We start from the raw sequence: 20,378 nt of genomic DNA, 5'->3' as shown, positions 1-20,378 counted from the left end.
TGCAAAAGTAATTGCCTTATATTGTATTGATGAGGTCCGTGAACCAAAACAAGTTGGTTCAAGTGATATGGGGTGGAAGGTTTTGAAGTTATAAACAAGTATTTTTTCATACGTTTTTATTGAAAACAGCCAAAGTAAACAATGAAACAAATAAAAAAGTCATTGCCATAGATTGGACGGGCGAGGTCCCTGAACCAAAGTTGTTTTTATTCATCTAGTCCTATTGGGTGGAAGAATTTACGGGTTTTTGGAAGTATTTCTCTGTAAAGTGAATAAAAATGAATTGATGAAGTAAATATATATAAAAAAAAAGCTCTGCAAATTGCCGTGGATTTGATAGCGATGTCATGTGCTTAAGAAACTTGACATGTTTCATTAACATGCAAAAGTAGGCGTCGCAGTTTTAAGACATTACTACTGAGCAGAGGAGAGAGCAACGTTTTACATTTCGACTCTAAAAAGAAAATACGACACCGAATTGCAAAAACAAGGCGTGTAACGTGTTCGCTATCGTCCGCGTATTCAGAATATGTCATTTCTATAATTATTGCATGTTCCGTTTAACAGGTATTAACGAGCAAATTCCGAATCTTTAATATTAAAGCTAACTAACGTTACATCACACTGGACTTTGGCAGTGTTGTCACACTGACTGCACAGCCCCATGTTGCCGTTGATATACGTGTTCATGTTGGGGAGATAGCGAGCAATACTGGTGTTGTCAAGATGAAGTTGTCTTCTATTGTAGTAACATTGATATTAACGGTGGGTGTTCCTTATTACATCTATACACCGTTACCTGCTGCCATTGAGGATCATTTGAAACTGATGCTGTTGGACGCCTTATTCCGTGCTATGCTGCAAGTGGTAAGAAACAAGAATAGCTATAAACCCAATCATACTTTACATTGCATTAGCTTGACAGTTCTTTGTGTTAACGAGTAACGTTAGTAGGCAATGCAATACTTTCTCTATTACTCGACCTATGTATCTATCATGAATCAAGGTAAGACTCAGATGCAAGGCAGGCAGAGGTCGGTAATCCAGAGGTGGATCAAAGGTACAGGACGGCAGGCAGGCAGGCTCAGGTAGAGTGATCAGGCGGGTGGGCACAGGGTCAGGACAGGCAAGGGTCAAAAACCAGGAGGACGAGAAAAGAGAGACTGGGGACTGTCACAAAACCGCTGGTTGACTTGACAAACAAGACGAACTGGCAACAGACAAACAGAGAACACAGGTATAAGTACACAGGGGATAATGGGTAACATGGGTGACACCTGGAGGGGGGTGGAGACAATCACAAAGACAGGTGAAACAGTTCAGGGTGTGACAGTATCCCAGTCAGGTGCAGCAGGTTTAGGCCTGTTGGTTTGAGACACTGAATTGGAGGCTAAACTAGCTAGATAGTTTATAATGCAGTTAACATGCTATGTGTTGTAAAGCAGCTAGTTAGTCTGAACAAGTAGAACATGTGAACTGATTTGGTGACAGACATAAAACAATGCTTCACTGTGCTTTCTCCAGCCCTTGTGGGAAATCATATTTGGATAATTAATTTGAACTAGCTACTTCTGCCGAAGTCGGTTCCTCTCCTTGTTCGGGCGGCGGTCGACGTCACCGGTCTTCTAGCCATTGCCAATCCACCTTTAATTTTCCATTTGTTTTGTCTTGTTTTCCCACACACCTGGTTTGTTCCCCCCATGTCTGTGTGTGAAATTGTTTGTTGTAGAGTATTTGTGCACTCTGACTGGTTTGCGACGGGTTATATTGTACCCATATTTTGTTGTTCTGAGTGCTGTTGGTTTTTGCTTAAACTGCTCCGGTTATTACCCAGTTCTGCTCTCCTGCTCCTGACTTCCCTGCAGCCAAGATAATTTCTAGTGTGTGTGTGTGGCCCTTCACCTAGATTTCACACAGTCATGATGTAAGTAGTGCCTGGGGTAAAGACACATAAACAAACACGCACATACACACTGGGGTGAACAGAGCACCTTTAGCTAATGTAACTTGTGTCAGTGGAGAAGAGAGCAACATTCACAACGTTGTCTAGACCCCAGGCTTTAGGCTAGTAGGTGAAAGGACCGACAGAGACAGATTGTTAAAAGGGGCCTTGGGGAGCCCTATCCTGGTCAAAGATCTGTGCTGACTTGCAAACTCCTATGGTGGTCATTGCCAAGGGTGTGACATTGACCATGGATTTGGTAGGACAGAACAAACACTCACTCTCAAGTCAAAGCCCTAGCCCCTAGAACAGGGTTAGCATTTTTTTAAATTTTACCTTTATTTAACTAGGCAAGTCAGTTAAGAACAAATTCTTATTTTCAATGACAGCCTAGGAACAGTGGGTTAACTGCCTGTTCAGGGGCAGAACGACATATTTGTACCTTGTCAGTTCGGGGATTTGAACTTGCAACCTTCCGGTTTCTAGTCCAACACTCTAACCACTAGGCTACTACCAGGGATACTCCAGCTCTCTCAGACCTCATTCAAAGGTCGATCTCCCTGTCCTTCTCTCTCCCTCCCCCTCTCCCCCAGGGTGACCTGTGCCAGTTTCTAGGTCTCAGTCACCACATCACAGTGATTCGGGGGTCCACATTGGGGCTGGGGTCCCCGGGGGAGATGGCGGGAGGGCAGGGAGGCGGGATGAGGGTGAGTGACGTGGACTTTAACAGAGTCCCGGTGCGCGTGTACGAGCCCCCCGCCGCGGGAGGAGGAGACGGGGGTCTGAGGAGGGCTGTGATGTTCTACCATGGAGGAGGATGGGCCCTGGGGACCACCAGTAAGTGTGTGTATGTTTACCAGCATAAACACATCTAGGTCATGATGTAATCCTAATGTAACAACCTTTGGTTTTTCACTGTCATCCTCTCTCTTTTTCTCCTCTACTCCCCCCCATCTCTCTCTCTTTCTCTCCTCCTCTACTCCCCCCATCTCTCTCTCCTTCTCCACTCCCCCATCTCTCGCTTTCTCTCCTTCTCTACTCCCCCATCTCTCTCCTTCTCTACTCCCCCTATCTCTCTCTCCTTCTCTACTCCCCCATCACTCTCTCTTTCTCGACTCCCCCATCTCTCTTTCTCTCCTCTACTCCCCCTATCTCTCTCTCCTTCTCTACTCCCCTCATCTCTCTCTTCTCTCCTCTACTCTACTCCCCCCTCTTTCTCATCTCTCTCTTCTTCTCTACTCCCCCATCTCTCTCTCCTTCTCTCCTTCTCTACTCCCCCATCTCTCTTTCTCTCCTCTTCTCCCCTCATCTCTCTCCTTCTCTACTCCACCCATCTCTCTCCTTCTCTACTCCCCCATCTCTCTCCTTCTCTACTCCCCCATCTCTCTTTCTCTCCTCTACTCCCCCATCTCTCTCTCCTCTACTCTCCCACCTCTCTCTTCCCCCTCTCCCTGTCTTTCTCTCAGAGATGGGGAGCTATGATGTCTTGTGTAGGCAGATGTCTGATGAGCTGAATGCAGTGGTTGTGTCTGTTGAGTAAGTGTCTCCTGTTTTCACACTGTATTAGCTTCAGTTCTACACACACACACAGACACACACTCAACAGGAAAGTATTGGGTTCTTATAATGCTATAGTAACAAGTTAAGGTTTGGACAGAACTGTTAAAAGGATTGAAAAGTGTTTTTTGTCAATTTTACCATAAGTGTGTGTGTGTGTGTGTGTGTGTGTGTGTGTATGTGTAGGTACCGTCTGGCTCCAGAAGTGCATTTCCCTGTGCAGTATGAGGACTGTCTGGCTGCGGCCAAGCACTTCTTGGAGCCGGGCATTCTGGGAAAGTTGTCTGTGGATCCACAGCGCGTGGCCGTGTCAGGCGACAGCGCTGGAGGAAACCTGGCTGCAGCGGTCGCACAGCAGGTACACACACACACACACACTCACACACAGACGTGTCGACACAGACACACTAACACACTCCCCCTGTCTTCACAGATCTCGGTAGATGACAGTGTGAGTGTGAAGTTCAGTGTTCAGGCGTTAATCTACCCAGTCCTCCAGGGTCTAGACCTCAACACTCCATCCTACCAACAGAACCACAACATGCCCATGCTACACCGCTCTATGATGGCCAGGTACACACACATACATGTTCACACACAGTCACGCACAATCACATACACACCTGTGTTAGTGACTCTTCTCTCTTTTTCTCCGTAGGTTCTGGCTGCTCTACCTGGGGGTTGATACCTCTCTCCATCCCCTCCTCTTGTCCCCCTCCTTCCTCCATCATCCCTCCATCCCTCCCTCCCTCCGCTCCCATCTCAACTGGACCAACCTTCTGCCGGCCAAACACATTAAGCATTACAAGCCTGTTGGCATGGAGATGGGGTCACAGGAGGTCACAGGGCAGGAGGGTGATCTTCTGTCGGGGTTGCTGGATGTCCGAGCGGCGCCGCTGATGGCGGAGCAGGGGGTTCTGGGTAGAACGCCGCGAGCTTACATTGTAACATGTGAGTACGATGTGCTCAGAGACGATGGGTTGATGTACACCAGGAGGCTACAAGACGCTGGCGTCACGGTTTCCAGCCATCACTATGACGACGGTTTCCACGGCGCCTTGAGTTTTGCTCACTGGCCATTTTTCTTCGATGTGGGGGAACGAATGATCAGAGGATACATGGACTGGCTGCAAGAAAACCTCTAGTGTGTGTGTGTGTGTATGTGTGTGTGTCTATGCAGCTGCAAACACAAAGCCTTCTTGCAGTCAGAATTTCAGACCAATGTCCAGGTTAGACAAGCAGATAAGGCTTTTAAACTGGGTTCAAACTGATTGTTGACCTGGGTGTCTCTTACTGGGTTAAATTGGATCAAACTGGGTTGGACGGGTGTTTTAAACAGTGTTAGAATGTAAGAATATAACAGAGACACCGTTCCCTGATTGTAGCTGTTTGCACTCTGGGGTGTGTGTGTGTGTGTGTGTCACAATACGTTTGGTTCAGTTAAACCCACACACACGTCATCCTATCCCAGCTCTGCTCACCTGACCTGAACAATACATATGCAGTATGTTATCTGTCTGTCAAACTAATACACTAAAATAAACTTCCATCTAAGCCAATCAATGCGCAGTGTTAGAATGTAGTAATCTGGGTAATCTGCTGACTCCATAAGAGACCTATTTCTAGAATAGATTGGGTTGAATTATGCTATGTGCACAACTGGGTTATACATCAATGCAATCTATATAGAATTGTGCCTAGATGAAAAAGCCATGAGGACTTAAAAGGTCATACAACACGATCCCCTGGTGCTGTAAATACAATAACAAAACTTGAAAATGAGGTATGTTCTTTAGACAGGGTATTGGGTGAGGACTTTTCAACCCACAACACTGAGAGCTTGATTGTTTTCCACTGAACAGAATGATCTCAGTTGTCCCCAGTAACTGCTGCTGGGTTTCAGTACTTTATGTACAATTATGATTGTAATGGTTGATAGATGTTTAACCCTCCAATAAATATTGATCAGTTTGAGTGTTTCTCTTGTTTTATACTGTAGGCCTACACACACAGAGAGACAGTGCATTATAGACATAGGTTTCAAAACGATTTCAACATATAGATGAGTGACACATGTATAATGCATGTTTAGCATGTTGCTTATTCTACCAATCCAATGATGTTAGCTCTACAACAGTGCTTAGGAAAGGAGTCGTGGCTAGGAGGGAAGGGGCAAAGGGCGTCGGTCAGACCGACCAATCACAGAGGAGATACCAAACCAACTTTCGGGGAAGTGTAGTTTGTATTTCCATGACATTGATACCACTAACTATAAAGCTCCAACCTCTCAAGGTTGACCTATCATATACGGTTCTTAATATGTTGACAAAGGAAGTCAATCCCTATCCAGATCTACTTCGTTTTTGACTGGCCATTCAAAAAATAGCTTCTGGTGATTGGCTCAAACGCGCGTCACTTTTACACAGTCCCCACCCACTAAACGTCAGTCAGACAACAATGGCGGCCTTCGCTGTTGCACGGAGCCGTTGCGTTCTGCTTTCCGGACTAAAAGCTTCTTTTAAAACATTCGGACAGGTAAAACATGGCGTGGCTTCGGCAGCCGTTGCACAGTCCGAGCTGCAGCAACAGTCGCGGCGGTGGTATTCCGTTAGTCATCTATCGGTTCAGGAGAGGATAGACAGAAAGAGGAATGCTGCGCTGATCGGAGGAGGTCAGAAGAGAATTGACGCGCAACACAAAAGGGTAAATAATCTGAGCATGCGCAGGTGTCTGTCAGTTTGATGGTGTATTTATCTGTTTGCCGGTCCGTTTAACGTTTTGTCTGTGTAATGATCTTCTCCACAGGGGAAGCTGACAGCCAGAGAGAGAGTTGAGCTCCTGTTGGATAAAGACTCGTTTGTAGAGTGTGACATGTTTGTGGAACATCGCTGCTCTGACTTCGGCATGGAAGAGGACCACAACAAGGTAACTTCACCATAGAGGTTCCTACATTTTATCCAGCCTATGGACACAATGGAATAAACTGATTCATTTTTTAAAATGTTGATTCAGTCATCAACATGGTTTCAGCTTCCCTCTCCCTCTAGTTCGCAGGGGACAGTGTGGTGACTGGACAGGGGAGGATCAACGGAAGGCTGGTGTATGTCTTCAGTCAGGTACACACACACACACACACACACACACACACACACGCAAGTAGTTCCCATTTATTTTCATAATAAATGTCTCTTGCTCTGTCTTAGGACTTCACAGTATTTGGAGGCAGTCTGTCTGGGGCTCACGCACAGAAGATCTGTAAGGTAGGAGGACGGGCTCACTCTCCAGGGCCTGGTGGTTCACACCACTCCTGCTTCTCATTCATTACTTCTAGTCACATCCCTTTTTGTCTGTAGATCATGGACCAGGCCATGATGGTGGGTGCTCCAGTCATTGGTCTAAACGACTCTGGCGGAGCCAGGATACAGGAGGGGGTGGAGTCACTGGCTGGATACGCTGACATCTTCCTGGTAGGGGGGCGGGGCTTGATTAGACTGGTTACTGGGATAAGGATGGCAGCAAATAAATGACATTGCTTCTAAATGTGCTCTCTCTCCGGTCTCTCGCTCTCTTCCTGTCTCTTCCTGTCTCTCTCTCTCTTCCTGTCTCTCTCTCTCTTCCTGTCTCTCGCTCTCTCCCTGTCTCTCGCTCTCTCCCTGTCTCTCGCTCTCTCCCTGTCTCTCGCTCTCTCCCTGTCTCTCGCTCTCTCCCTGTCTCTCTCGCTCTCTCCCTGTCTCTCTCGCTCTCTCCCTGTCTCTCGCTCTCTCCCTGTCTCTCTCGCTCTCTCCCTGTCTCTCTCGCTCTCTCCCTGTCTCTCTCGCTCTCTCCCTGTCTCTCTCGCTCTCTCCCTGTCTCTCTCGCTCTCTCCCTGTCTCTCTCGCTCTCTCCCGGTCTCTCGCTCTCTTCCGGTCTCTCCCGGTCTCTCGCTCTCTCCCGGTCTCTCGCTCTCTCCCTGTCTCTCGCTCTCTCCCTGTCTCTCGCTCTCTCCCTGTCTCTCTCGCTCTCTCCCTGTCTCTCTCGCTCTCTCCCTGTCTCTCTCGCTCTCTCCCTGTCTCTCTCGCTCTCTCCCTGTCTCTCTCGCTCTCTCCCTGTCTCTCTCGCTCTCTCCCTGTCTCTCTCGCTCTCTCCCTGTCTCTCTCTCCCTGTCTCTCTCTCCCCCTGTCTCTCTCGCTCTCTCCCTGTCTCTCTCGCTCTCCCCTGTCTCTCTCGCTCTCTCCCTGTCTCTCTCGCTCTCTCCCTGTCTCTCTCCTCTCTCCCTGTCTCTCTCGCGGTCTCTCGCTCTCTCCCTGTCTCTCTCGCTCTCTCCCGGTCTCTCGCTCTCTCCCGGTCTCTCGCTCTCTCCCGGTCTCTCGCTCTCTTCCGGTCTCTCCCGGTCTCTCGCTCTCTCCCGGTCTCTCGCTCTCTCGCTCTCTTCCGGTCTCTCGCTCTCTCCCGGTCTCGCTCTCTCCCGGTCTCTCTCTCGCTCTCTTCCGGTCTCTCGCTCTCTTCCGCTCTCTCGCTCTCTCCCGGTCTCTCGCTCTCTCCCGGTCTCTCCCAGTCTCTCGCTCTCTTCCTGTCTCTCGCTCTCTTCCTGTCTCTCCCGGTCTCTCGCTCTCTTCCTGTCTCACGCTCTCTTCTGGTCTCTCCTTGTCTCTGTAGAGGAATGTGATGGCTTCAGGTGTGGTTCCTCAGATCTCTCTGATCATGGGTCCCTGTGCTGGAGGAGCTGTCTACTCTCCTGCCCTGACCGACTTCACCTTTATGGTCAAGGTAAGACACACACAGTATAGGAGAACCACAGGACCCTTCCTGTATAGATTTACTGTACAATTAATACAACTAACATGGGTTATATCCAGATCTTTGATTTTGTGTGTGTGTGTGTAGGACACCTCATACCTGTTCATCACAGGTCCTGACGTAGTGAAGTCTGTCACCAATGAAGACGTCACTCAGGAGGAACTGGGAGGAGCTAAAACACACACCGCCGTGTCAGGCGTCGCTCACCGTGCGTTTGAGAACGACATCGATGCTCTGCTCAACCTCCGAAACTTCTTCAACTTCCTTCCTCTTAGCAACCAGGACCCCGCCCCCGTTACTGAGTGCCACGACCCTAGGTACCCAACCACAGAACACCTCTGACAGACTAGCCAATCCCAGAACTGACCATGGCATTTGGGATATTCCTGAAATGTAATCCATATGAATAGCCTTTGGAGGATGTTTGATCTCTCTCCTCTCCAGTGATAGACTGGTTCCTGGTCTGGACACCATTGTTCCCTTTGAGACCACTAAAGCCTACGACATGCTGGACATCATCCAGGGGGTAGGACACACACACACACACACACACACACACACACACATAGCCTGTTGTCTATTGATCTGTGGTTTTAACTTTAGATTGCGGACGAGAGGGAGTTCTTTGAGATCATGCCTAACTACGCTAAAAACATCGTAGTGGGATTCGCTCGCATGAACGGACGAACTGTTGGAATTGTAGGGAATCAACCTAAAGTAGCGTCTGGTGAGTAGTAGAGTCAGATGGATTAGTGATGATGATGGTGGTGGTTGTGATGGTGGTAATGATGGTGACGATAATGACGGTGGTAGTGGTGGTGATGACGATGATGATGGTGGTGGTTATGACGATAATAATGATGATGGTGGTGGTGGAATGTTGACGGTGGGGGTGATGATGATAATGATACTTCTCCTGTGTGTGTGCAGGTTGTCTGGACATTAACTCATCAGTGAAGGGAGCTCGCTTCGTTCGTTTCTGTGATGCTTTCAACATCCCCATCCTCACCTTCGTGGACGTGCCTGGTTTCCTGCCAGGTAGTGCTCAAGTCTGACTTTCCTCATGAATAATTGGCAGATGACTCACTGGACAGCTTTCACATAAATTGTGAAACGTCCGTACTGCGATCAACTGTCATTTTTAATCAAAACAAGTTAGATTTGTTTCAAACCAGAGGATTCCACCTTCCTCGCCGTTTCTCTCAGGTACGTCTCAGGAGTATGGCGGTATCATCCGACACGGGGCCAAGCTACTGTTTGCCTTTGCTGAGGCCACCGTCCCCAAGATCACCATCATCACGAGGAAGGCCTACGGAGGAGCGTATGACGTCATGAGTTCCAAGCACCTGAGAGGAGATGTGAACTACGCCTGGCCGTCTGCAGAGGTGGCCGTGATGGGAGCCAAGGTAACACAACACACACACCTTCTACACAAGACCGAGGTAACGCAACACACACATCTTCTACACAAGACCGAGGTAACGCAACACACACATCTTCTACACAAGACCAAGGTAACGCAACACACACCTTCTACACAAGACCAAGGTAACACAACACACACACCTTCTACACAAGACCAAGGTAACGCAACACACACACTTTCTACACAAGACCAAGGTAACACAACACACACACCTTCTACACAACAAGGTAACGCAACACGCACACCTTCTACACAAGACCGAGGTAACACAACACACACATCTTCTACACAAGACCAAGGTAACACAACACACACACCTTCTACACAACAAGGTAACGCAACACGCACACCTTCTACACAAGACCGAGGTAACACAACACACACATCTTCTACACAAGACCGAGGTAACGCAACACGCACACCTTCTACACAAGACCAAGGTAACGCAACACACACACTTTCTACACAAGACCAAGGTAACACAACACACACACCTTCTACACAAGACCAAGGTAATGCAGCACACACCTTCTACACAACAAGGTAACGCAACACACACACCTTCTACACAAGACCGAGGTAACACAACACACACACCTTCTACACAACAAGGTAACGCAACACGCACACCTTCTACACAACAAGGTAACACAACACACACACCTTCTACACAAGACCAAGGTAACACAACACGCACACCTTCTACACAAGACCGAGGTAACGCAACACACACACCTTCTACACAAGACCAAGGTAACGCAACACACACACCTTCTACACAAGACCAAGGTAACACAACACACACACCTTCTACACAACAAGGTAACGCAACACGCACACCTTCTACACAAGACCAAGGTAACACAACACACACACCTTCTACACAACAAGGTAACGCAACACGCACACCTTCTACACAAGACCAAGGTAACACAACACACACACCTTCTACACAACAAGGTAACGCAACACACACACCTTCTACACAAGACCGAGGTAACACAACACACACATCTTCTACACAAGACCGAGGTAACGCAACACGCACACCTTCTACACAAGACCAAGGTAACACAACACACACACCTTCTACACAAGACCAAGGTAACACAACACACACACCTTCTACACAACAAGGTAACGCAACACGCACACCTTCTACACAAGACCAAGGTAACGCAACACACACACCTTCTACACAAGACCAAGGTAACACAACACACACACCTTCTACACAAGACCAAGGTAACACAACACACACACCTTCTACACAAGACCAAGGTAACAACACACACCTTCTACACAAGACCAAGGTAACAACGCACACCTTCTACACAAGACCGAGGTAACACAACACACACACCTTCTACACAAGACCAAGGTAACGCAACACACACCTTCTACACAAGACCAAGGTAACGCAACACACACCTTCTACACAAGACCGAGGTAACACAACACACACACACCTTCTACACAACAAGGTAACACAACACACACCTTCTACACAAGACCAAGGTAACACAACACACACACACCTTCTACACAAGACCAAGGTAACATTCACAATGTCAAAATGGGAAAAGGTTAGTGCTCACTTGAAAACATCCAACATGTCTGCCTCTCTGACATGTTCCCAGGGTGCTGTACAGATCATCTTCAGAGGGAAATCCAACCAGGCAGAGCAGGAGGCTGAATACGTAGAGAAGTTTGCCAACCCTTTCCCTGCTGCTGTCAGAGGTACACACACACACACACTCCATCCGTTCCAACAAACATTACACCCACTCCTACATAGTAACTGTGTGTGTTTTAGGGTTCGTGGATGACATCATCGTGCCGTCGACCACCCGGAAGAGGATCTGTAGGGATCTGGAGGTTCTGGCCTCCAAGAAACAGACCAACCCCTGGAAGAAACACGCCAACATCCCACTCTAACAGACACCTTCAACCACCCGACCTGTCGGTCTCTAATTTCACCTGTAGCTTAGAGCAGGGCTCTCCAACCCTGTTCCTGGAGAGATACCTACCTGTAGGTTTTCACTCCAACCCTGTTCCTGGAGAGATACCTTCCTGTAGGTTTTCACTCCAACCCTGTTCCTGGAGAGATACCTACCTGTAGGTTTTCACTCCAACCCTGTTCCTGGAGAGATACCTACCTGTAGGTTTTCACTCCAACCCTGTTCCTGGAGAGATACCTACCTGTAGGTTTTCACTCCAACCCTGTTCCTGGAGAGATACCTACCTGTAGGTTTTCACTCCAACCCTGTTCCTGGAGAGATACCTACCTGTAGGTTTTCACTCCAACCCTGTTCCTGGAGAGATACCTTCCTGTAGGTTTTCACTCCAACCCTGTTCCTGGAGAGCTACCTTCCTGTAGGTTTTCACTCCAACCCTGTTCCTGGAATCCTAGGTTTTCGCAACCCTGTTCCTGATACCTTGTAGGTTTTCACTCCAACCCTGTTCCTGGATAAGCTCCTGAATCAGGTTTTCAGTTAATCTAGGAATTTTAACAATTTGTTGGTTGATAAGCTGAATCAGGTCAGTTACAGGAACAGGGTTGGAGAGCCCTGGATTAGATCCTTATCTGTCCCTAACCCTGTGGGACTTGTTAGGAGGAATCAGCATTTTTCTGTCTGGTTAAATCAACAGACTGGTTTGTTAAATAAAATCATTGAAATTGTAAAGATGTCCGTGTGTGAGACAGAACTTTTATATCCCAATGAGTTTGAACGTGTGTGTAATGTAATTGCTAAAATATACTTAAGTGTCAAAAGTAAAAGTATAACTTTAAAATTCCTTACATTAAGCAAATTTGACAGCAGCCATTTTGGTACTATATACGGAGAGCCAGAGGCTCACCAAGTGACATTTAGTAAGTCTTCCAGATGAGAGGCAGGAGGGATGTTCTCTTGTTCAGTTTAAGAATTGGACTTGTAATGAGTACTTTGGGTGTCAGGGAAAATGTATGGAGAAAAAAAGTACAGATACTGTTGTTGGGGCTCAGTCTCCATAGTTCTTGGTCCTCCCCCTCTGGAATCAAGTAGACAGCTTGTCTTATTTTTATATACACAGTGCATTTGGAAAATATTCCACATTATGTTGCGGCCTTATTCCAAATCAGGTTCAAGGATGACAGAGGGAAACAGAATGCACCTGAGCTCAATTTAGTCTCACAGCAAAGAGTCTGAATATTGGTAAATTCAGGTTGTTTTTTTACAAATGTGCAAAAATGTCAACCTGTTTTCACTTTGTCATTGATAAGGGAAACATTTAATCCTTTTTTTAATAAGGCTGTAACGTAACAAAATGTGAAAAGTCAAGGGGTCTGAATACTTTCCGTAGGGTCTATATGTATGTATATGTAGAGTCTATTCTTTGAACCGGTCCAAAACACACAATCCAGGATTAGATTACAGATTTTATTTATTTAAAAAAGATAAGATCAACAAGTTCACAGGAAGAAAAAAAACCACAGTATTTTAGAAGGTTATTAAAGGGCAGGTGATGCCATCGCTACAGAAAGAACCAATCATCTCTGATATTTACAGAAGGACAGCTTAACCAGCCAGTAGAAGAACAATAGGGGTGGGTCAAAGTGATAAGACAACCAATCAACTGTTATGTGTAACTACAGCCACATAAGACTAGAGGGGTATTCTCTGCTGGTCTCCACCTTCATTTGCACTGATCTGAAAATAGGACAGGCTACTGGATATTAGCAGTTACCTGTCCAGTTCTTCCTCATCAGTGCAGATGAAAAGGAAGTCACTTTAGACTGAGCCTGCACAACTATCTATGGTCGCACTGGACACACCCTTATATGGCGCTTAACAGGCTGGGTATCCATGGCAACAGCCTGAGCAGTAGGGCCTAATCAGATATAAGCATTTAGGCAACCGTTTGGCAACAAACAAGATACTTTTTCAGAAAGATAACTGTACAAACAAATAAATCAGACAAAAAAATTAAAAACTCACTTCATTTAAAACTTTGTACTAAAGCTACTGAAATTCAAAATATATTTATTTTTAAAATGTCTTTAAAAAGCCGCGATTCCACCGTGGGTGTGTCTGTCTGAAGCTCTGAGGGGGAGGGGCTTGGGATTTGGCTATGATGTAACAGCGTCTTGTATGGCCAGTGAGAACTCTTCTAGTTCTGGTCCCATTGCTTGCTGTTTGGTGCATTTGCCAATAAAACCAAATACAGGATATTCTCAACACTATCGAAAGGGAAGAGAGAGTAAAGAGAGACAGGAGTGAGAGAGTAAAGAAATGAAAGAGTAAAGATTTATCACATTAAATATCAAGTTCCATCGGGGGGGGGGTCTATACATGACGTCGGAAGTGGAACGAAACAACCATACAACTGTGTGGCATGGGGGACTGTATAGCCGGGCGCACAGGGCCATGAGTACCACAGAGCTAGCGGAAAGATTAGCCAGAACGCTAACAATAACAGGAATTTAAAACAAGTCAGGAAGGAAGGGCCGAAAGTTTACAATATTTTTAAAGAAATGTGGAACAATGTTTTGTACGATATTTTGTCTGATATTCTGTCTGGTTTGTAGCCAACACACCCACACGTCCACTGAACGATAAAAGATCTTCTCTATGTACGATATTTTGTCCGAAATTCTCAGGATTGAGTGGGATCCTTCAGGCCGGCCATTGAGTGGATCCCTGGAGCTTCAGGGTAGATCCCAACAGATCCACACACAAACACAAGGCCGTCAACTGGCTGATCGTCTGGGTGTTCAAGTGTGTGTGATAAAAGTTCTGACAGACAGTCTGACGTTTGAGTGACAGCTCATCCTGTAGAAGGCCCCTCCCCCTTCCAGGAAGGACTGGGAACACTGGATCAGAACATGGGCATGGTGAAACCCTGGGATAACGGACGAAAGAGATGTCGTTAAAAGACAGATATCATCATGGATCATGTCTTAGGGTCACACTGGTTTACCACTGCAAGGCTGTGTGTGTGTTCTGCTTACCGACTCGTCCTCGATCATGGCTGCTGAGTCGAAGAAGTCTGGTCTGAGCTCCGCCCTCTCACGCCTGTTCCTGGAGGGAGGCTGGAACGACAGAACGCCAGAATCAACGAATGAAGCGATACACACTGGACAAATTACACAACAGAATTGACGATCGAATCAAACACGACAGACAGGAAGTAATGTCACTGACCAGGTCGATGACCATGGTGTCTTCGAACTCCTCGTTCATGTCCTCCAGTTGACCTCGCGATGACATCATGACGTCCTCAAAGATTGGCTCTGCGTCATCCTCCATCAGACCACGACTAGAGAGAGAGAGGTGGGGGGTCAGTACATACACACACTAGACTAGAGAGAGAGAGAGAGGTGGGGGGGCAGTACATACACACACTAGACTAGAGAGAGAGAGAGGTGGGGGGTCAGTACATACACACACTAGACTAGAGAGAGATAGAGAGGTGTGGGGGGGTCAGTACATACACACACTAGACTAGAGAGAGATAGAGAGGTGGGGGGGCAGTACATACACACACTAGACTAGAGAGAGAGAGGTGGGGGGTCAGAACATACACACACTAGACTAGAGAGAGAGAGAGAGAGAGAGAGGTGGGGGTCAGTACATACACACACTAGACTAGAGAGAGAGAAGTGGGGGGGGTCAGTACATACACACACTAGACTAGAGAGAGATAGAGAGGTGGGGGGGCAGTACATACACACACTAGACTAGAGAGAGATAGAGAGGTGGGGGGCAGTACATATACACACTAGACTAGAGAGAGAGAGAGGTGGGGGGGTCAGTACATACACACACTAGACTAGAGAGAGATAGAGAGGTGGGGGGGCAGTACATACACACACTAGACTAGAGAGAGAGAGGTGGGGGGTCAGAACATACACACACTAGACTAGAGAGAGATAGAGAGAGAGGAGGTGGGGGGGTCAGTACATACACACACTAGACTAGAGAGAGAGAAGTGGGGGGGGTCAGTACATACACACACTAGACCAGAGAGAGAGAGAGAGGTGGGGGGTCAGTACATACACACACTAGACTAGAGAGAGAGAGAGGTAGGGGGTCAGTACATACACACACTAGACTAGAGAGAGAGAGAGAGAGAGAGGTGGGGGGGTCAGTACATACACACACTAGACTAGAGAGAGAGAGAGAGAGGTGGGGGGGGGTCAGTACATACACACACTAGACTAGAGAGAGAGAGAGAGGTGGGGGGGTCAGTGCATACACACACTAGACTAGAGAGAGAGAGAGCGGGGGGTCAGTACATACACACACTAGACTAGAGAGAGAGAGGTGGGGGGGTCAGTACATACACACACTAGACTAGAGAGAGAGAGAGGTGGGGGGGTCAGTACATACACACTAGACTAGAGAGAGAGAGAGAGAGAGGTGGGGGGGTCAGAAAATACACACACTAGACTAGAGAGAGGTGGGGGGGTCAGAACATACACACACTAGACTAGAGAGAGAGAGGTGGGGGGGTCAGAACATACACACACTAGACTAGAGAGAGAGAGGTGGGGGGGTCAGTACATACACACTAGACTAGAGAGAGGTGGGGGGGGGTCAGAACATACACACACTAGACTAGAGAGAGATAGGGAGGTGGGGGGGTCAGTATATACACACACTAGACTAGAGAGAGAGGTGGGGGGGTCAGTACATACACACACTAGACTAGAGAGAGAGAGAGAGGTGGGGGGTCAGTACATACACACACTAGACTAGAGAGAGAGAGAGAGAGAGAGAGGTGGGGGGGTCAGTACATACACACACTAGACTAGAGAGAGAGAGAGAGAGAGAGAGGGGGGGGGTCAGTACATACACACACTAGAGAGACAGAGAGAGAGAGGTGGGGGGTCAGAACATACACACACTAGACTAGAGAGAGAGAGAGAGAGAGGTGGGGGGTCAGAACATACACACACTAGACTAGAGAGAGAGAGAGAGGGGGGGGTCAGTACATACACACACTAGACTAGAGAGAGAGAGAGTGGGGGGGTCAGTACATATACACACTAGACTAGAGAGAGAGAGAGGTGGGGGGGTCAGTACATATACACACTAGACTAGAGAGAGAGAGAGGTGGGGGGGGGTCAGTACATACACACACTAGACTAGAGAGAGAGAGGTGGGGGGTCAGAACATACACACACTAGACTAGAGAGAGAGAGAGAGAGAGAGAGAGAGGGTGTGGGGGGGTCAGTACATACACACACTAGACTAGAGAGAGAGAGAGAGTGGGGGGTCAGTACATACACACACTAGACTAGAGAGAGAGAGAGAGGTGGGGGGGGTCAGTACATACACACACTAGACTAGAGAGAGAGAGAGAGAGAGAGAGAGAGAGAGAGAGAGAGAGGTGGGGGGGGTCAGTACATACACACACTAGAGAGACAGAGGTGGGGGGTCAGAACATACACACACTAGACTAGAGAGAGAGAGAGAGAGAGGTGGGGGGGTCAGAACATACACACACTAGACTAGAGAGAGAGAGAGAGAGTGGGGGTCAGTACATACACACACTAGACTAGAGAGAGAGAGAGGGGGGTCAGAACATACACACAATAGACTAGAGAGAGAGGTGGGGGGTCAGTACATATACACACTAGACTAGAGAGAGAGAGAGGTGGGGGGGTCAGTACAAACACACACTAGACTAGAGAGAGAGAGAGGTGGGGGGTCAGAACATACACACACTAGACTAGAGAGAGAGAGAGAGTGTGGGGGGGGTCAGTACATACACACACTAGACTAGAGAGAGAGAGGTGTGGGGGGGGTCAGTACATACACACACTAGACGAGAGAGAGAGAGAGAGAGAGAGAGAGACTAGAGAGAGAGAGAGAGAGAGAGAGAGAGAGGGGGGGGGTCAGTACATACACACACTAGACTAGAGAGAGAGAGAGAGAGAGAGGGGGGGATCAGTACATACACACACTAGACTAGAGAGAGAGAGAGGTGGGGGATCAGTACATACACACACTAGACTAGAGAGAGAGAGAGGTGGGGGATCAGTACATACACACACTAGACTAGAGAGAGAGAGAGGTGGATGGGTCAGTACATACACACACTAGACTAGAGAGAGAGAGAGAGGTGGATGGGTCAGTACATACACACACTAGACTAGAGAGAGAGAGGTGGGGGGGTCAGAACATACACACACTAGACTAGAGAGAGAGAGAGAGGTGGGGGGGTCAGAACATACACACACTAGACTAGAGAGAGAGAGAGAGGTGGATGGGTCAGTACATACACACACTAGACTAGAGAGAGAGAGAGGTGGGGGGGTCAGTACATACACACACTAGACTAGAGAGAGAGAGAGTGGGGGGGTCAGTACATACACACACTAGACTAGAGAGAGAGAGAGAGTGGATGGGTCAGTACATACACACACTAGACTAGAGAGAGAGAGAGTGGGGGGGGGTCAGTACATACACACACTAGACTAGAGAGAGAGAGAGTGGGGGGGTCAGTACATACACACTAGCCTAGAGAGAGAGAGGGGGGGGGGGTCAGTACATACACACACTAGACTAGAGAGAGAGAGAGAGAGGGTGGGGGGTCAGTACATACACACACTAGACTAGAGAGAGAGAGAGGTGGGGGGTCAGTACATACACACACTAGACTAGAGAGAGAGAGAGGTGGATGGGTCAGTACATACACACACTAGACTAGAGAGAGAGAGAGAGGGAGAGGTGGGGGTCAGTACATACACACACTAGACTAGAGAGAGAGAGAGAGAGAGAGTGGGGGGTCAGTACATACACACACTAGACTAGAGAGAGAGAGAGAGAGAGGTGGGGGGTCAGTACATACACACACTAGACTAGAGAGAGAGAGGTGGGGGGGTCAGTACATACACACACTAGACTAGAGAGAGAGAGAGAGAGAGAGGGGGGGGTCAGTACTTACACACTAGACTAGAGAGAGAGAGAGAGAGGTGGGGTGGGGGGTCAGTACATACACACTAGACTAGAGAGAGAGAGAGAGAGAGAGAGAGAGAGAGAGAGTGGGGGGGGTTAGTACATACACACACTAGACTAGAGAGAGAGAGGTGGGGGGGTCAGTACATACACACACTAGACTAGAGAGAGAGAGAGAGAGGTGGGGGGGGTCAGTACATACACACACTAGACTAGAGAGAGAGAGAGAGAGAGAGAGAGGGGGGGGGTCAGTACATACACACACTAGACTAGAGAGAGAGAGAGAGAGAGAGAGAGAGAGAGAGAGAGAGGAGGGGTGGGGGGTCAGTACATACACACACTAGAGAGACAGAGAGAGAGAGAGGTGGGGGGTCAGAACATACACACACTAGACTAGAGAGAGAGAGAGAGAGAGGGGGGGGTCAGAACATACACACACTAGACTAGAGAGAGAGAGAGTGGGGGTCAGTACATACACACACTAGACTAGAGAGAGAGAGAGGTGGGGGGTCAGTACATATACACACTAGACTAGAGAGAGAGAGAGTGGGGGGTCAGTACATATACACACTAGACTAGAGAGAGAGAGAGAGAGAGAGGGGGGGGGTCAGTACATACACACACTAGACTAGAGAGAGAGAGAGAGAGAGAGAGAGGTGGGGGGGTCAGTACATACACACACTAGAGAGACAGAGAGAGAGAGGTGGGGGTCAGAACATACACACACTAGACTAGAGAGAGAGAGAGAGAGAGAGAGGTGGGGGGGTCAGAACATACACACACTAGACTAGAGAGAGAGAGAGAGGTGGGGGTCAGAACATACACACACTAGACGAGAGAGAGAGAGAGGTGGGGGGTCAGTACATATACACACTAGACTAGAGAGAGAGAGAGGTGGGGGGTCAGTACATATACACACTAGACTAGAGAGAGAGAGAGGTGGGGGGGTCAGTACATACACACACTAGACTAGAGAGAGAGAGAGAGGTGGGGGGTCAGAACATACACACACTAGACTAGAGAGAGAGAGAGAGAGAGAGAGAGGTGTGGGGGGGGTCAGTACATACACACACTAGACTAGAGAGAGAGAGAGAGGTGGGGGGGTCAGTACATACACACACTAGACTAGAGAGAGAGAGAGAGAGAGTTGGGGGGGGGTCAGTACATACACACACTAGACTAGAGAGAGAGAGAGAGAGAGAGAGAGAGGGGGGGGGTCAGTACATACACACACTAGAGAGACAGAGAGAGAGGGTGGGGGTCAGAACATACACACACTAGACTAGAGAGAGAGAGAGAGAGAGGGGGGGGGTCAGAACATACACACACTAGACTAGAGAGAGAGAGAGAGAGAGGGTGGGGGTCAGTACATACACACACTAGACTAGAGAGAGAGAGAGGTGGGGGTCAGAACATACACACAATAGACTAGAGAGAGAGGTGGGGGGGTCAGTACATATACACACTAGACTAGAGAGAGAGAGAGGTGGGGGGGTCAGTACAAACACACACTATACTAGAGAGAGAGAGAGAGGTGGGGGGTCAGAACATACACACACTAGACTAGAGAGAGAGAGGGGGTGTGGGGGGGTCAGTACATACACACACTAGACTAGAGAGAGAGGTGTGGGGGGGTCAGTACATACACACACTAGACGAGAGAGAGAGAGAGAGAGAGAGAGAGAGAGAGAGAGAGAGAGAGGTGTGGGGGGGGTCAGTACATACACAC

At 48.1% G+C, this 20,378-nt stretch overlaps 3 protein-coding genes and 1 long non-coding RNA gene across 4 annotated transcripts in view; 3 read left to right on the top strand and 1 right to left on the bottom strand.

The window, feature by feature from the left end:
* The first annotated feature begins 387 nt into the window (after positions 1–387).
* On the top strand, positions 388–5,473 carry LOC135543396 (neutral cholesterol ester hydrolase 1-like). The gene is made up of 6 exons (XM_064970607.1): positions 388–867; positions 2,536–2,779; positions 3,409–3,478; positions 3,686–3,857; positions 3,933–4,072; positions 4,158–5,473. Exons 1-6 carry the CDS (start codon positions 727–729, stop codon positions 4,642–4,644), a joined length of 1,254 nt encoding a protein of 417 aa, XP_064826679.1. The 5' UTR covers positions 388–726; the 3' UTR covers positions 4,645–5,473.
* A 459-nt stretch (positions 5,474–5,932) lies between these two features.
* Positions 5,933–12,101, top strand: LOC135543394 (propionyl-CoA carboxylase beta chain, mitochondrial-like). Its single transcript, XM_064970606.1, has 13 exons — positions 5,933–6,202; positions 6,305–6,424; positions 6,547–6,615; positions 6,703–6,759; positions 6,853–6,966; positions 8,135–8,245; positions 8,363–8,592; positions 8,720–8,801; positions 8,879–9,002; positions 9,206–9,313; positions 9,482–9,681; positions 11,342–11,441; positions 11,518–12,101. Exons 1-13 carry the CDS (start codon positions 5,957–5,959, stop codon positions 11,637–11,639), a joined length of 1,683 nt encoding a protein of 560 aa, XP_064826678.1. The 5' UTR covers positions 5,933–5,956; the 3' UTR covers positions 11,640–12,101.
* LOC135543395 (uncharacterized) lies at positions 9,691–11,240 on the top strand. The gene is made up of 2 exons (XR_010456212.1): positions 9,691–10,910; positions 11,015–11,240. It is a non-coding gene; the product is annotated as an uncharacterized LOC135543395 (long non-coding RNA).
* A 1,008-nt stretch (positions 12,102–13,109) lies between the features above and the next one.
* LOC135543392 (cohesin subunit SA-1-like) overlaps positions 13,110–20,378 on the bottom strand; it is a 48,876-nt gene continuing 41,607 nt past the window's right edge. Inside the window, exons 25-27 of the mRNA XM_064970605.1 lie at positions 14,888–15,002; positions 14,695–14,775; positions 13,110–14,585 (exon numbers count right to left, since the gene is read on the bottom strand). Of these exons, the coding sequence (XP_064826677.1) occupies positions 14,562–14,585; positions 14,695–14,775; positions 14,888–15,002 (220 nt within the window). The 3' untranslated portion in view covers positions 13,110–14,561. The remainder of the gene's footprint in view (positions 14,586–14,694; positions 14,776–14,887; positions 15,003–20,378) is intronic.

The sequence above is a fragment of the Oncorhynchus masou genome, chromosome 7 (assembly GCF_036934945.1).
Source record: "Oncorhynchus masou masou isolate Uvic2021 chromosome 7, UVic_Omas_1.1, whole genome shotgun sequence".
NCBI lineage: Eukaryota > Metazoa > Chordata > Actinopteri > Salmoniformes > Salmonidae > Oncorhynchus > Oncorhynchus masou.
This window is presented reverse-complemented; position numbering and strand designations above follow the sequence as displayed.

What these genes read in the sequence shown, in the direction of transcription:
- LOC135543396 (XM_064970607.1), top strand. Translation starts at nt 727, where the DNA reads ATGAAGTTGTCTTCTATTGTAGTAACATTGATATTAACGGTGGGTGTT. An exon ending in GCAGTGGTTGTGTCTGTTGA is followed by an intron (nt 3,479 to 3,685) that starts GTAAGTGTCTCC and finishes GTGTATGTGTAG; the next exon opens with GTACCGTCTGGCTCCAGAAG. An exon ending in CTGCAGCGGTCGCACAGCAG is followed by an intron (nt 3,858 to 3,932) that starts GTACACACACAC and finishes CTGTCTTCACAG; the next exon opens with ATCTCGGTAGATGACAGTGT.
- LOC135543394 (XM_064970606.1), top strand. Translation starts at nt 5,957, where the DNA reads ATGGCGGCCTTCGCTGTTGCACGGAGCCGTTGCGTTCTGCTTTCCGGA. An exon ending in ACTTCACCTTTATGGTCAAG is followed by an intron (nt 8,246 to 8,362) that starts GTAAGACACACA and finishes GTGTGTGTGTAG; the next exon opens with GACACCTCATACCTGTTCAT. An exon ending in TTTCCCTGCTGCTGTCAGAG is followed by an intron (nt 11,442 to 11,517) that starts GTACACACACAC and finishes TGTGTGTTTTAG; the next exon opens with GGTTCGTGGATGACATCATC.